The sequence below is a fragment of the Orcinus orca genome, chromosome 7, assembly GCF_937001465.1.
Source record: "Orcinus orca chromosome 7, mOrcOrc1.1, whole genome shotgun sequence".
Classification (NCBI taxonomy): domain Eukaryota; kingdom Metazoa; phylum Chordata; class Mammalia; order Artiodactyla; family Delphinidae; genus Orcinus; species Orcinus orca.
The window spans coordinates 101,005,495-101,022,209 of record NC_064565.1 but is presented as its reverse complement, the minus strand read 5'-3'; the positions used below and the strand labels follow the sequence as shown (position 1 = coordinate 101,022,209).

General features: G+C 54.7%; 1 protein-coding gene across 11 annotated transcripts in view; it reads left to right on the top strand.

Moving 5' to 3' along the window:
• TNS1 (tensin 1) overlaps nucleotides 1-8,738 on the top strand; it is a 202,312-nt gene extending 193,574 nt beyond the window's left edge. For all 11 annotated transcript variants that reach the window (XM_049712755.1, XM_049712747.1, XM_049712750.1 and 8 more), the window contains 2 exons: nucleotides 294-326; nucleotides 3,871-8,738. In XM_049712755.1, the coding sequence (XP_049568712.1) occupies nucleotides 294-326; nucleotides 3,871-4,015 (178 nt within the window). In that variant the 3' untranslated portion in view covers nucleotides 4,016-8,738. The remainder of the gene's footprint in view (nucleotides 1-293; nucleotides 327-3,870) is intronic.
• Nucleotides 8,739-16,715: the final 7,977 nt, after the last annotated feature.

Genomic DNA, 16,715 nt, shown 5'->3' with positions numbered 1-16,715 from the left:
TGTGTTGGCATCTTTTTGAGTTTTTCCCGCCACCAGTTTGAAGCCCCTCCCAGGGACCCAAACGCCTGCTTCTACCCCTCTGACCCTGAAGCTGCTTCTCTCCACGTTGGGGAAAGCTCCTTGGGAGGCAGGCCGCAGTGCTCTCTCCGCTGTGAATGCCCTGATGCGTGGTCTTTGGAGGCTCCCGCCCCCCTGGCACAGGGGCTCTGCCTTCCCCAGGGGTCCAGGCACACCCGGGGCTGGGCTCTGAGGGAGAAGTGGTGGTTTACGCTGTGCCGTCATTCTCTCCACAGGTGGATGAAGACGGAGGGAGGTTCCCCTGCTAAGTAAGTACGCTTCTCCCCACCCGGCTGGCTGGTCTTCATGCTCCTTGCCTGGGGCAGAGGTGGGTGCGGGAGTGGGTTTAGGATCCAGGAACAGGACGTAGGCAAAGGGCAGCTCTGGAGAAAAGCTTGCCCAGGCAGCCAGGTCTTTGGCCTTCTCCTGCCTCGAGGCCAAAGGTCCAGCCTCCAGTCTTGTCCCCTTCCCTCTCTCAGGACCAGACCAGCAGGGGTCTGAGGAAGGGATCTGAAAGCTGAGCGTTTTATTGGAGGTGACGGCAGTGGGGCAGGGGTTGTTTAAATGATCTTTTCTGCCACAATCCTGGCATCCTTGATTCCCATTCCTGCTCTCTTGGCGGACTTCTGTGCATGACGTGGCTGGGCTAGACCTCCACGTCAGACCGCGGGAGTCCGGTAGGTCTGAATTCCTTCCGAAATTCCACTGATGGCCCTGGGGTCCTTTGGTCAATTTTCCGTCTATTTGGCATTTCGTAAGTGCTTCCAGGGAACTAACTCAGCCCTGGGAAAATTCAGACCAATCAGAGGGCTGATTCTGCCCTCGGGTGCCTGATGGTAGCACAGTAGATAAGAGAAGTATATAAGCAGGCTAAGGTGCTGCAGTGGTTTTCAAGCTGTGTTCCAAGGAACGCTAGGTTCCTCAGGTTGTAACTGAGCCGCTATGAGGGGAGGTACGATTTGCAGTTATTTATCAGGATGAATCGGAGTTTTCTCAGTAAAACCAAAACAAAGTAGAGGAATAACCTGGGTACTGAAGCTGACATAAGACTGTCACTATGGTCCATAATTCCACCTTTTACTTCGTTGGGCTCACCCAAACAGCCCCATTTTTTTCTCACTGATTGACTTTATCATAGGTAAACGTTACGCTGTTGAATTGATCCATTTATTGCCATAAGTACTGCTGTCACCTTTACATATCCAGACCTCATATAAGATTGGCTTTAGAAAAAGAAAACTTTCACTATTAAAAAGAAATCAAAACCACTGCTGATTTGGGAAGGTTTGGGGAAAGAACCCTTGTTTAAAAATAGGCTTGGGGCTTCCCTGGTGGCACAGTGGTTGGGAGTCCGCCTGCCGATGCAGGGGACACGGGTTCGTGAAGATCCCACATGCCGCGGAGCGGCCGGGCCCGTGAGCCGTGGCCGCTGAGCCTGCGCGTCCGGAGCCTGTGCTCCGCAACGGGAGAGGCCACAACAGTGAGACGCCCGAGTACTGCAAAAAAAAAAAAAAAATAGGTCTTATACGACAGGTAGAAATGGGTGTGGGAGCAGGAGAGAGCTGATTTCATGGGGATGGGGCTGGAGAGGCCACCAGATTGCAAGCTCCCTGAAGGCATGACTGTATCTGCCATGTGGGAGGGGCTGATAGATATTTAGTAAGGAAATGAAAGGATGGAGGCAGGGAGGAGGAGAGCGAGGAGGAGGCCCAGTGAGGCCACTGTGGTCCAGATGCGTGGAACTGACCAGGGTCAGCACGATGAAAGCTCTCCTGGGGGTGTCCGTGTAACCGCAAGTCGGGTCTGGCTGCTCCCCTTTCAAAAGCCAATACAGAGGCCAGGTTGGTGGAAAGGAAAGTTTGCTTCATTTTGGATGCCGGCAATCACGGGGGAGGGTGGATGCAGCCCCCACCCCACCCCCACTGACAACCAGGGGGCAAGAGCTTTTATAGACGGGGGGAGGGGGCTACATGCCCCCTTAACTGGCCATGATGTAGTTAATTTCTTCCACCTGGTGGGAGTTTCAGTATCTACAAGACAGCTCACAGGATATGTCTCAGGATATTATCTATAGGCCTTGAGAAGGAACTAAAGGTCCTTAACTATGCTTAGTGACTAAACTACTATTATTTAGTCTTGTCGGACTGGTTTCCTTTGCTTCTGCATTTTCTCTGATTAAGCTTATTCTCTGGCTAAAGTTTTTCCACAGACGAAAGGCAAGCAGAAGACATGGGGGTCAAGGACCATAGGGTCCTGCTCTGTTTCATCCAGAGGGGCCATGTGGGATGGAGGAGACCTCTCCTGGCTCAAGGTCACATAAAGAGTTAGCAGCTCAGCTGAAAAGAGGCCCCCGTGTGCAGTCCTCTCAAAGCTTATCTCAGCCTCCCCTGGGGCTCATGGGGTCACTGGGCTCTCCAAGTCCCTGCCGCCAGCCAGGAGGCCAGAGCTCTGCGTTTGAAGGGTCTTGTCTTACTCACCACCCGGCCCTCCGAGGGGGAGATGCATCCGGGACAGAAGCGGGCTGGTCCCAGGCCTGGAGATTCATCCTTGAGGAGTAGCTTTTGTGCTGAGCTTCCTTCTGACTCGCCCTTGTGGGGGCCCAGGAGAGCTCAGGGCTGGACGAGGGTGAGGCAGGCGAGATGCCTCAGGCCCCCAGTTTAAGGAGGTGCTCGCTCTGGGTGCTTGTAAGCGCTCCTCTCTGCCCCTAGGGGCCGAGGTTTCTTGCCGCATCCATTCCCCCAAGCAGAGGAAGGACTTGGGCTACTGTTGAGTTGGCCCTGAGGCCCACAGAGCTGAAATAAACATGAAGGGAGGGCAGGCGGGCAGTGTTCAGGCCTGAGAGGTGGGCCGGTTCTCCATCCTGGCCTGGAGAGGGGGCTCCGGGGGGGGGTGATCCATGGGCCCAGGCTTCCCCACCACTTGGGTAGACTGTTACCCTAGACCTCTGACCTGATTGTCCCCAGCCCCTGAAACACATTTGGGTACAGCAAAACTGTGGGGAGCCCTGTGTGTGTGTGTGGGGGGGGTAAGCCAGTCCCAACTCTGCTAATTTTAGCTGCTGTGGTCCGTCCAGTCCTGGGAGAGGGGTTTCCATCGGAATCTCCAGCTGTCCCGATTTTCCCATCCAGCAATGTGCTGGCTGGGAGGGGACCTGAGCTCACATTCTGTTCTTCCGCGCTTGTATTTTTAACTCTGTTTTGCACAGAGAGAACGCTCAGTCATTCCAGTCCTGGTATGAGGAGTGGGGTTTGGGGGGGAACAGGTGTGGGGTCCCCCTCCCCCTCCCATTCTCTGGAGAAGTGTGTGTGCATGTGTGTGTGTAGTGGGGGACGGTGGCCCCTCGTCCTTTGGTCTCTGACCTTCTGTGGTGTCCGAGGCAGGCGGGCCCTTTGACAGGCAGACGGCACTTTGCTTACGTGTTGTGTGTAAGAACATTCGGCTAGGGGTGTGGCAGGGATGGGCTGAGAGAAGCTGGTCTAGGAATGTCCCATTTTATTTTTGGTCTCATCCCCCCCTCTTACTGTCGGGTCTTGTCACTCACCTCCAGCACCTCTTCCTCCTGCTCCCTGCCCACAAAGGGGAATTTCTGCTGACCCTGAACAAGTGACGTGCTGTCTCCAGGCGTTGGTTTTCTTGTTGGTGAAGGAGAGAAAGGATTCTCTCTCATGCTCCACCCTCAGTGCCCAGTGCTCAGGGAGGTGGGGAAAGATGGGGAAGGGAGCAAAGATGAGCTTGCTTTCCTGGGCGCCTCCCCCAGGCCTGGGGTTCCTCCTGACCCCCACCCCCACCTGTCACCCATCTCCCCCCCTGCAGGCTCTTCGGCTTTGTGGCCCGGAAACAGGGCAGCACCACGGACAACGCCTGCCACCTCTTTGCTGAGCTTGACCCCAACCAGCCGGCCTCCGCCATCGTCAACTTTGTCTCCAAGGTCATGCTGAGTGCCGGCCAGAAGAGATGAACTCCCCCCTCCCCTTGCCCGGGGCCGGGGCAGTGGGGATGGGTATGTGGGGAAGGGACCTGTGCATCCTGACCATCCTTGAATCCAGAAGGAGGACTTTGGGCCAATTTTGGAGAAGGAGAGAAGAAAGTGTCATGTGGGGAGAGGGAAGTGAATTGAGCGGGGAGGGGGAGAGAGAGAGAAAGAAGGAAAAAGATGGAGGAGAATAACTCGGATTCCCCCGGGGAGATGGATACTGCAAAACCCCCAGAGCCTCCAAAACTAACCAGGTCCACCTAACTCCCCCTCCACCCTCCGAGAGGATGGAACTCCTCAAGAAAGGCAGAATGAACCTCTCTGGAGATCCACATTTTGGGGGGAAATGGAAATGCTCTTTCTTCCTAACCCAACTGCTTTGCAAGGAGAAGAAATCTTGTCAAGAGAATCTTTTTCTGTCCACCTCTAGGGTAGATCACCAAACCAAAAAGAGCCACCATGAGACATCCAGTGGCGGAACTTTTGCTTTTGAAAGTATCTCGGACCTGAGGCCCCTAAGGTCTCTTTGCTCTGCCTCTGATGTACAGTTTGTGGGTGTCTTTATGGGGTGTATATATGGCCACACCCACATCCTCACACACTGATTTCTGTTTGCCTCTCAGCTTGAAGTAGAAACAGGTATACTTGTCCGTGTCCCCTGTGTTTGCACACACAAGTGCATACTGTCCAAAGAAAGTTAGAGTCGGGGGTGACAGGGCAGCAGGGAGTGGGCATAAGCCCCCTTCCCCAGGAACACCCAGGATTGTGGGTAATGGACACTCTCTTGGTCCCTGCACCTGCTCTAACAGCCTTGGGTGCCGCCAACCCCTTCTCCTCGACGGAGACCCCCACGGAGTGGGTCTGGCCACGCTGCAACGTTACCCCTGATCTGCCTCCACCAGGAAGCTGGAGCATTGGTTTGAGGAGATGGGGACTTGTGTGTCCAGAGCTCTGGGGAAGAGATCCCTCAGGAAGGGAGGCTGCTGAGCTCTAGGCACCTTCCCCGAGGCGTGTGGCCCAGCCTCGGGGTGGGCAGGTGGCTCCCGCCAGCTCCCAGCCCTCAGCCCCTTCTTGGGTTTCGTGCCCCAGACCAGCCTTTCTCAGACTTGCTTATGTGCATGTTGCCTTTTTGGGTGCTGGTGATTGAGGCTTCCTGCTCTGCCCTGCCCTGTTCTGTCCTGCAGGGTCCCCACGTGGGGGCTCATCCTGGGAACCTGCTTCTATAAGCCGTGCTCGGCGAGGCCCAGGAGAGACCCCTGCAGTTCCTGTGCTCCCTCTGCAAGGGATCGGGGGTCTGACTTTTGCTGGGCCGCCCAGGGGAGCTGGTCAGTTCTGGGGGAGGCTGCCTGCACACCACATGGCCTGCCTGCGATACCAAAGCCTTGCCCTTCCCCCTTCTGCCTGGTTTCCCCCCCGAGCCCAGCTGCCGTGGAGCAGAGGGCAGAAGCCGCACATTTAGGCCGAAGGGCTGAGAGTCCAGCTGGGCGACTGGGCGCTCCCTGACCACCACCCAAGTGCTCTAAGCTAGACGGGAAATCCACCAGGACTCCATCCCTGAGTAGCTTCTTAAGCCTCTGGGTTCCCTAGAGAGAGGCATTGTACTGATATATAAATATATATAATATATATGTGAGACATACTGACAGAATCTGTAAGCTAATGAAATATAAGAAAAGGTTAAAAAAAAAAAGAATAGGTAAATTGACAAGAAGTATTTATTATTTCCCCATCTAGCTTTATTGCCTCCCTGGCATAATCCAGTCCCCATCCCTCTCTGTACCTATAAGTGAAGCCTGAAAGGTAGGGGCCTTTATCCTTGGAGCAATCAGGGGTCTCCTTGCCCTGGCCTTGGCCTTCCCTAGACTCTGACTAGGGCTCAGCGGGGAGGGGGTGCACGTGTTCCATCCCCTTCACCCCCCTTATTTTTGGCAAGCTGGGCCCGGCTGTCAGCTCCCAGAGATGAGGGCTTAGCAGCCCGCCTCCCTGCAGGCCCGAGCGGGTGTGTGAGCCTGCAGGGGACACGGGTGTGTGTGGTGGGTGTGGGTGACGTGTGCGTCTTGTATTTTTTTTCTCTTCCAAGAAGCTGTATCTGTGTGGATGTTCTGTTTCAGGGAGTTGGAAAGGAGAGCGTCTGAAGATGGTGGGGAGTAGCCCCCTGCTTCCCAAAGATTGAAACCTTGTTCTTGGTGACCAAGACTCCCCCAAAGGGCTCTTCCTTCTGAGGCTTTCAAGCCAGACACCGCGGTTTCCCCTCTCTCATTCCCTACCTAACCCCAACTCTCTTCCCAGACAGAAGAGGATATTCCCGCCCACTTCCTTTGTAAATATCTTGATGTCCCACTGGACAGCCCGGGAACTCTCTCCTCCTGGTCTGCATGGCCGGGAGGAACATCAGACCCTTCATGTGAGTCTGGGGTCAGCCTTCACACGTGCTTTCCCACCGCCCACCAGCAGCCCACCCCACTCAGGCCTGAGCCGTGTGTGACTCTGGGAAGGACTCGAGATGCTGGGGAGCTGATCGACTCCCCCGACCCAACATCCTTCTGGAAAGAGTCAGTTTCCGAGAGTGTGGCCTGTCCAGAAGAACGATCTGTCCAATCTCCACCGTGGTCTCACCTTTGGGTCAGACACTGCTTGGGATAACCCTCCCGTGTCTCACAGGTTAGGCCCGTGCACCTAGCACACGTGCGCACACATACACACACACACAACCACAGCACTGCAGTATGTTCTTGCCAAAGATTTCCTTTAAAAGAAAGCACTTTTAATAATTATTGTTGTTATCGTGTGAATGTTTATCCTTGTTTCTCCCCATCCCTCTCCCCAACCTTTTTTGCTGTTGTTTATTGTTGAATCTGTTTGTCAGCCAGGAGAGTGCCGTCTGGTCTTGAAAGTGGGCTGGGGAGTTGGGGATGGGAAAGGGTCTGGGAGGAGTTGGCAAGAGAGAGCCGGAGGCTGGAGAGGCCTGGTCAGCTCGTGATGCAGGGATGCAGACCCCAGGCAAGCTCAGGCCCCAGCCCCAGGCCCAGCCTGTGTCTTGCTGTGCATCCAGGCCTCTGAGGCAGCCGAGGCCTTACCGTAGCTGCCCTGTACGGTGTCTGGAGGAAACAGGGGGCGGGGAAGTGACAGCCCTCCAATTCAGCAGGGAGAGAGGCCCAGAAAGGTCCCCGTGGCCCTTCCCAGATGGAGCGAGAGGGGAGGACTGAGCATGGGAATAGTGGAGAGGTGAGCCCAGAGGGGAAATGGGGAGGAAGGGAACAGTTGGATGGAGTTCCAGGGCTGAGCGGATGCCTCTGCCCTGTGATCGTGGTGCTCTGGCTCCCTCCTCCAGCCAGGTGTTCCAGGGACAGAGACATTGCGTCCTAGGCTTGGGAAAGGCCCTTTGACCCAGGTCCTCATCGGAGCCTCTTCCGCAGCAGCTCCAAATGCTTGCGGACTGCCAGGATGCGTTCTTCCTTGGCAGGGTTTTGAGGGATCCCTGGGTGTGTCAGAGACAGGCAGCATAGGGGTGGGGGGACCTGGTGGCTCTGTGATCATGAGAGGGAGCCCAAGGGGCGCGTGTGATTCTCTGTAAAGGGGCTCCCGAGGGAGATGAGCCGAACATCCTTCTGCCCACTCGGGTGAGCCGAGCAGAGGTTGGGCAGGCCCCTGGTGCCACCCAGGGGTCTGTGGACGAGTCTGTATGTGGAGCAGTGTCCGTAGCCCCCTTCCCTGGGACGTTCGTTCATCACCCCCGCCTCCCGGGTCTTCTCCCCTGCTTTGGTCTTTCCCAGCTTCAGGATCTGGATCTGGGGGGGGATCAAGGAGGCCGATGCCCTTTCCGAGGGCTGCCTCCTGCCCCTACATCTCCCCACCCTTGGGATCCTTGGAGAGGCTGGGGGCAGAGTCCCGGGGCTACTTTTCACCCGGGTCGAGGCCCCGGAATCCCGAGACTGGAGTGCCCTGGTCAGTGGTAACACAGAACGTGTGCGCGCGCGTGTGCAAGTGTGGGTGTATGTGTGTGCGTTTTTTGCTTGTCTCTTTAGGGAACTTAGGAGTCGGGTCGGAGGTGGTTGGCAATGGGATGTCAAGTTCACTATCACCCAGCGGCGGAAGGAATCAGGAGGCAGGGCTCGTAGGGCCCCTGATTGGGGGAATCTCAGTGTCAGTGACGGTGGGATCAACCACACGGGGTGGCGCTCCTCTGTCCTCAGATGTTGAAGTGTTGGAGGACCTCTGTTTATTTCCCACGCTTGGACTTTTCCCAGCTGCGAGGTAATTGTAGAGGGATAGCCCACTTTTGTTTCTAACAGTGTTCCACAGCTTGAGACTCTCCTGCGTGTCCACATGTGGCTCATGTGTGTGACAGGGCACATCTGTGCGTGCATGCTGTGTTTCCCCACCTTTCCCCTCTCTGACATGTCATTCAAAACAAATGTAAGAAACTCCTCACTCCATCCCCTCCTGCCTCCCAGACCCTATGCAGGAAAACCCGAATAACCCAGCATCCTCCAGATGCCCTGGCTGTGTATTTATATAGATGGAAATATACTTTCTATTTTGTATCATCGTGCCTATAATCTCTGTCACCTTGTATAAACCCTGATGTATGCTACTTACCCTGGATATGAATGTATTGTACACTGATGCTGTCCCACTCCTGTACAGCTGCTTTGTTTCTTTGCAATACATGGTATGGCTTTATAAATGATAAAGTGAAAGAAAAATCTGTGCCGTTAACTAGCTGTGTTGTTTGGAAAGGGGATCTGTCAGGTCTCCAGTGGGTAAAAAGGGGCCTCGCCCAGGCTCCGGATATGTGGTGGGCTTCAGGGATGCCGGTGGCGGACGACTCACCCCAAATCCTCCCAGGGCTTCCCTACCATCCAGGTCTTGGGTCTGCTTACAATGAGTTTTTCATCTGGACTGTTTTAGCTAGAAGACAAACTCACATCAAAATGGTTTAAGGAGGGCCTTCCCTGGTGGCGCAGTGGTTGAGAGTCCGCCTGCCGATGCAGGGGACACGGGTTCGTGCCCCGGTCCGGGAGGATCCCACGCGCCGCGGAGCGGCTGGGCCCGTGAGCCATGGCCGCTGAGCCTGCGCGTCCGGAGCCTGTGCTCCACAACGAGAGAGGCCACAACAGTGAGAGGCCCGCGTACCGCAAAAATAAATAAATAAATAAAATGGTTTAAGGAAAAAAAAAAAGGAATTTGGTGGCAACATAACCGAGAAGTCCAAGCACAGCTGGTTCCAGAGGCTCAAATGGCAGAACCAGGAATTTGTCTCTATCTTGGTTCTGAGTTGGCTTCATTCTCAGGCAAGCTCTATCCCAGGGGTGGTACCACCGGATGCTCCAGGATATGGCCACTCGAGGCTCCAGGCTTTCATCCTACCGGTAAAAAGAGAGCTTGTTTCTCCCAGTGCTTTCGACAAAAACCTGGGACGAATGCTCATTGGCTCTGATAGACCCTGCTGGGGTCATATGACTAATTCTGAACCAACCGCTCCATCTGGATCTGGGTCACATGACTGCCTCTGGAGCCTTCTGAACCACGGGGACTGAGAACGGGGCAGTGGCTGATCCCTAGAAGGGTGAGATTTATCAGAGGAAGGGGGAGTGGAGGCTGCCAGGCAAAACCAGTGGCTGCCCATCAGATGGCAGGTGTGTATCTCACTGGGACACCAGGCCCAGTGGTCCTAGGTAAACTCTTGTCAATTCAGAAAGTCTGAGGTGAAGCATGCCTAGCACAGTACAGTGTTCCTTGGGAGATCGCAAATACTCATGTGACAGCTGCAGTTCCTCATCGAGCTGATCTGAGCTCGGATGAGCTGATTTGGGAGAGTGTGTGTCGAGACCCGCACGCGGCCAGCACAGTGAGTGCCGTGACACGTGGCAGTCTTCTCAAACTGTGTGGTCTCAGGATTCCTTTACCGTCTTAAAAATATTGAGGACCCCAAAGAGCTTTTGTTCACCTGGATTACCTCTTTCCATATTTACCATATTATAAATTAAAGCTGAGAACATTTAAAAAATGTTCACATTGGGCTTCCCTGGTGGCACAGTGGTTGAGAGTGCACCTGCCGATGTGTGCGACGCGGGTTCGTGCCCTGGTCCGGGAGGATCCCACATGCCGCGGAGCGGCTGGGCCCATGAGCCATGGCCACTGAGCCTGCGCGTCCGGAGCCTGTGCTCCGCAACGGGAGAGGCCACAACAGTGAGAGGCCCGCGTACAGCAAAAAAAAAAAAAAAAAAGTTCACTAATTCACTTCCGCAACAATGTTAAACTCACTACGTTAACATAAATAGCTTTTTAATGAAAACTTACATTTTCTAAAACAAAAAAGATTGGATGAGAAGGGTAACACTGTTTTGCAGTTTTGAAAAGCCCCTTTCACGCCTGGATTCACAGAAGCCAGCTGGATTCTCCTGTCTGCTCCTGCATTCCCTTTGTTGTGATATCACACATATGTACCCCTGGAAAACTCCACCATACACTCGTGGGAAAATGAGAGTGAAAAAGACAAATAACAGCTTAGTATTATTAAGAAATTAGTTTCGATAGTGGTTACTTTACACAACCTCTGAAAGGGTCTCAGGGATCTCTGAGGCCCCAGGCTATACTTTGGGAACTGCTGCTCTGAGGGACAAAGACACGTGGAGCACGGACACCCTGCCTGTGATGGTGGATTAACATGTACCGCACCTCTACCGTGTGCTAGGCTTCGTCCTCCCTAATCTTCCCAATGAACCCCTGAGGCAGGTGTTGTTATACCCAAGTGACAAACAAGGAAACTGAGGTCGTGAGAGGCCACATAGCTTCTAACTGGCAGAGATGATGCTTCTCACCACTAGTGACAGCTGGCATTTAGCACACCTGCTAAGTGCCAGGGATGGCACTGAGCACGTATGTGTACTTTCTCATGCGCACACACCCAGTGAGATAAGGGCTGTGTCCCTGTCTTCATTTTATAGAGAAAGAAACAGATTCAAAGGGGTTCAGAGAATGCCCGAAATCACAAAGTTACCAAGGGGCAGAGCCAGGCTATGAACCCAGGCGAGCTGACTTCCCAGCTCATGCCTCTTCCTCTGCTCTCAGGGTTGGCACCAGGAGGGAAAGACAGACTGATGAGTGACGGGCAGGCAGGAGAGCAAACTGACGGCATTGGTCAGATAGGGATTCTAGGCCTGGGCAGTGGTGCTGGCTTGCCAGGGAGTGGCCCAGGGCTCCTGCTGCGCGATGGGGGAGGGCACAACCAGCTGTGGAGCGATGTGGCTACCTGAGGCTGGGCCTGGCACAGGGGATGAGAGAGCTAGGTCTGTGCGCTGGGCTGATCTAGCCTGGCTTTGAGGGAACTGAACAGCGAGGCAGGGTGGGGGCCAGCTGTGCTCCCAGTGCCCAGAGGAAGAGGAAATGGGCTGGAGCTGCAGCGGGAGGGGCAGGGAGGTGAGCGCTCATGACCCATCTCAGCACACTGAAGACCCAAAGGACCTTTTCATTTCTTGTAAAGTGTGTGGTCCAGGCACCGTCAGCATCGACCTCGGTGGAGAGCTTATTAGAAAGGCAGAATCTCTGATCCCACCTCAGACCTGCAGATCAGAATCTGCATGTTAACAGGACCCCCAGGAAACCTGCGCAGGCACTGAAGTCCCAGCAGCCCGGGCGGGTCTCACACAACTGGGACTTGACCCCAGGACTTGCCTCAGCAGCTCCTGAAAGGTCAGGACTGAAGTGCTCTTGTCTGGGTCTACACTGGGGGAGAGCAGTGGGGCCCGCCCTGCTGCTGGGGTTCTGGAGTCTCTGCAGAGACTGGGGCCAGGTAGGGGTGAGGCCAGGCCCTGGCGAGCAGGAACTCCTGTTGCAGCAGATGGACATGCAGGGTGTGAGCAGAGTCACACCCGGGAAGAGGCGGGAACGTCAGCTGAGGAGAGGGCAGGAGGGGCATAGGGGTGGGGCTGGGGGCCGTAGGTGAGGCGCCTCACACTCAGTCTCAGACTTGGCTGAAAAGTACCGAAGCCCGGGTCCCACCCAGAGGTTCTGAGTGAATTGGTCTGAGGACCAGCTGTGGCGCTGGGGTTTTTCGTCTCTCCCCAGGGATTGTACAGGCAGCCAGGGCACAGAAGCACTCCTTAAATGGATTCTTCCGTGGCAGGTGTGTGTGTACCGGAGACGGACAGGGAGGAGAGCAGAGTGTGGAGAAGTCCCCCCGGATTGGCTTGGGCTTCCCCACAGCCAGCCCTTCCCCACGTCCCTCCTTCTTGGGGCGGGAGAATGCTGTCCAAATGTCCGTCCCCTGCACCCAGGCCGGGCTCTACCCAGCCGCCCTAAGGGCCAGTCTTTGTAGGGGGCATGCCCTCTAGGGCCTATAGACAGACAATGTTGCGAAGGGAAGGGCCTGGAGAATCTAACTCCAGGGGCTCTGGAATGCCTCCTTATCGGTGTTAGGTCAAAGTCTGCCTCCTTCTATGAAAGAACTGGATTTTCCTCATCAGTTGGTGAAAATGACTATTAGTCTTAGCAGTTTCCAAGCAGTTCAAAATAGGGAAAGGATACGGCCGCTTACACAAACACTGATAGGTAAGTGTAGGAACACACACACACACACACACACAAGAGACCTGGCCCCTTGGGCCGTGCTGAGTCTCCACTCCTTCCTCCTTCCTGCCAACATTCTGTTCAGGCCCAGGGGTGGGGTACCAGGCCAGCAGGGGGACAGGGCTGACCCACAGTGTGCCGACCCCTGACTGAGCTAATTAGCAGAGCTGCATGATCAGAGGGGGGAGAGAGCACCCCCATGAGTTCTGGGGGTCAGACCCACTGGGAGGCCTGGTGCACACGGCACATGGCACGTGAGCAAGCTGCAGTCGGTGCAGAAGGGCCCGGGAGACCTCGGCTTGGAGAATAGATGGTGCTGGGAGGATGGGATGTTGGCTGTCCAATGTGCGATGGCCTCTCTTGGACGAGAGAGTCAGCCCTCTCTGGGTGTCACACTGTCATAGGTGAGGGCCACAGGGAAGTCAGAGGAGAGAGGGCTGCTGGTAATGAAAGGGATGCTTTGGGAAGGGTGAGTTCCCTGTCCCTGCAGGCGTTGGAGCCAGGACTGCAGAAGGCCCCTCCCAGCCTCCATCCTGGGTGCGGCTGCATGCGCGGCCTAGGAGAGCGCCTCTTCCGGCCAGAGCCGGGAGTGCAGACATGGCTGGGCCCATCCTCCAGGTGCCCTCCCTCAGAGCCTGCTGGCCTCAGAGGCAGGCTTGGCTGGGTGTGGTTCTGGCTTTGCTGGGATCTCAGGAAAGTTGTTTCCCTCTCTGGGCCAAGCTTTCGCATCTGTAAAATGGGCTAACACCCACCCTGGAGGGCCGGTGTGAGGATTGAGACCACATGGCACGGAGCATGGCCCTTCGTCTACTACTGGGCTGTCAGCCCTGGAGGAGTATGTATTTCCCCCTTTTCTTGTGCCTCTTGCCGCCTCCACTCCATTTTCTCAGGCCTCTGGGGAGACTTGGCAGCAGAGAGGACTTGTAGCTGAAAGCCTCCCGAACGATATTGATCTCGCCGGCTCCTGACTCCAGACCACGGTGCTTGGGGATGGTGGTACAGCCGCCTCCACGGCTCCAGCTTTTATGGGGTTTAAAGATCATCTCTGGTCATCGAGACAGGATGTCCAGGTTCTGGGTCCCTCCTCTCAGTCTCTGCTCCATTCCCTGACTGGTCCTGGGAAACCTCACATTCCAGGGTGAGGTCCTGGGAAAGTAGGGGGTGCCCTACTTTCAGGTCACCAGCCCCCTGCCCACCTCCAGCACCACATCCTGCCTGAGCAGAATCTGACCTGACAGCACCACGGCCCTCCCTCAGGGGACTCGGACTGGTTGGGGATATCAGGAGTGGGAGCACGTGGGGCAGGGGTCCTTGAGGAGGGCAGGAGATCACCAGGAGAAATGAGGAAAACATCACACCAATGGAGACCTCAGGGCGACCTTGAGTAAGTCAATCACTCCATCAATTAATTAATTCTCCAGGTATTTATTGAGCATCTACTATGTGAGGTACTGAGCAATCTGGGTGTTTGTTCATCTTGCAGCATCCCAGTCTAAGGGCAGTGGGGAAGGGGGGAGGGCAGGGAAAACCTATGAAGAAATGTCAAATTTATCATCACAATGTGATAAATGCCCTGGGCAAAAGGTACACCATGCAGCAAGAATTTGTAAATGGACCTGGATGGTCTGGGGAGAGCAAAGAAAATGTCCCTTAGGAAGTGACACTTTCTGAATGTTAAGGTCCAAAGGGTGAACAGAAGAGGATCTGGGCAAAGTGGGGGAGCAAGGTGTTTCAGGCCGAGGGAATAGCACATGCCAAGGTCCAGGGGCAGGAGAGGCGTTTGGGTCTGAGCCCTTCTACCTCCCCTGGGTAGCACTTGTTTTTTTGGGGGGGGGGTGGGTAGCACTTTTGACAGTGTCACTTGACACTCCTTTGGAGGCCAGGTAGAAAAGTGATTATGTGCACAGGCTGTGGTGTCAGACTGCCTGGGTTCAAATTCTAGCTCCATCCCTACTAGCTGTGTGACCTTGGCCATGTTCCTTGCCCTTGTTGTTTCCACACCTGTAAATGTGAGATGGTAATAGAGGTACCTGGCTCAGGGGGCTGTGGTAAGAAATGGGAGTCTGCACTTTTACAAGCAGCTTGGGACAGCGCCCGGCCACCAGCAGATGCTCATACATGTTAGCCGGGTTTGCCACTTATGTATTTAATATTTCCCCCCCCCTCAACTATAAAGTCCCTAAGAGCAAGGACCCAGGTCTGTATCTGAAGCCCCAGCACAGTGTCCTGCATGTTGGAGGCCCTCTATCGATGTTGGTGGAAGGAATGAGGTAACGGCAAGGTCAGTGTAGCCCCTGGAGCTGGGGGTTGGGGGGTGGGAAGGGTGAGTTAGGCGGGGCTTATTTGGTCATGTGAAGCATCTGGTGTTTGCTGTAAAAGCAGGGGAGGTTTTTGAAGGTTCTGCATCAAGGGGGTGGTGGGATCAGGCCGGCATTTTGCAAAGATGACTGGGCTGTTTCAACATCTATTGAACCCCAACTATATGCTAGATGCTGTATTAGGTGTTGTATTAAATGTTATCTCATTTATTTGTTGATAAAATGACCCTGGGAAATAGGTGTACAGCTAAGGAAATTAAAGCTTAGAAAGATTAAGCAGTTTGCCCAAGATGTCATAGCTGGAAAATTCTACATAAATGGACTTAAGATCTCTTTAGTTCTGTATTATTTAGCATATTGGTTCAGCTTTTATAACAGAGACTTCAAATGACCAAACACTTAAATGTGATAGAAGTTGGGACGAAGTGAGAGAGTGGCATGGACATATATACACTACCCAATGTAAAATAGATAGCTAGTGGGAAACAGCCGCATAGCACAGGGAGATCAGCTCGGTGCTTTGTGACCACCTAGAGGGGTGGGATAGGGAGGGTGGGAGGGAGATGCAAGAGGGAGGAGATATGGGGACATATGTATATGTATAACTGATTCACTTTGTTATAAAGCAGAAACTAACACACCATTGTAAAGCAGTTATTCTCCAATAAAGATGTTGAAAAAAAAAAAAAAAGTTTGGATGGGACAGTAGAGACCGGGAAAGAAGGCAATTTGCCCTGGAAATCTAAAGCCCCCTGGGGGTGGCCTTTCAGGAGAAGCTGCCTGATACCTAAGCAGCAGTATCAGCAGGTGTCAGTTGGGGAAAGAGAAGCCTGCTCTCAATGACACGCCTTCAGTGACTAAAGCCTGCGAACTCTATCTCACGTGGAGATAAGAGAGGTGAGAACCAGGTGAGCTGCAGTGTTAGCCTTTGTGTGGGCTCCGGGTGGCATTACAGCCATCTCACTCACTTCCTCTGCTCGACTTCCTGCTCCAGGGGCTTGCCCACCCAGCCTCTAATAACCCCAAGTCCTGGACTGCTGTTGAGGGGACTGGCTGGGCCAGGTAAACAGGCAGGGAGGGAACAGACGCAAACACCAGAGGAGGGTGCTGGGCACTCCTCTGGACTCGACACAGGGGGCAGCCCCGCGGAGGCTCTTCCCATCTGTCTAGCGCCTTCATTTTTCCCTTCCTATCTGCACTTTCCTTCTTCCTTCCCTGTTTTCTGTCCCCGCCTGTCCTGTCTCCCAGCGGCCCCTCCCAGTCGAGCCACCAGTAGACAGGGCTTTGGCTGTAGCTGCTGCAGGTGGTTCCTCTTGGGGGATGGACCAGGGGGAACCTCCCTTCCCAGGGGCCTCAGGGGACATGAGGGGCCTAGGCTTGGGCTGGGGAGAGCTGAGGGAGGACTTTGGAAAGTCCAGCCAGGGTTAGGATTCTCCAATCTGCGTGTTTTCTCCTCCAGCCTTGTGTCCACACTGGGGATGGCTTCTCAGAGCACTAGTGGGCCTAAGGCTCCCTCCAGTGGCCAACAGGGGCACTGCAGGCACTCGAGGCACCTTCTGGAAGAGGTCATAGTGCGCAGCTGGCTGAGCCAACTTCCAAGGCCTAAGGGATGCAGTGGGTTGAGAGCTGGAAGCTGAGAGTCATCGGGCACTTAGAAGCAGGCTGTTTATTGAAAGCTCCAGGGGAGTGGCGGGAACGGAGAGCTGGTGGCCTCTGTTCCCAGCATCAGTCACCCCTCCCGGCAGATTGGAGCTGGTCCCGAGCTTCTCCATGGCTTACTTGGGGGCAGGGCTGGA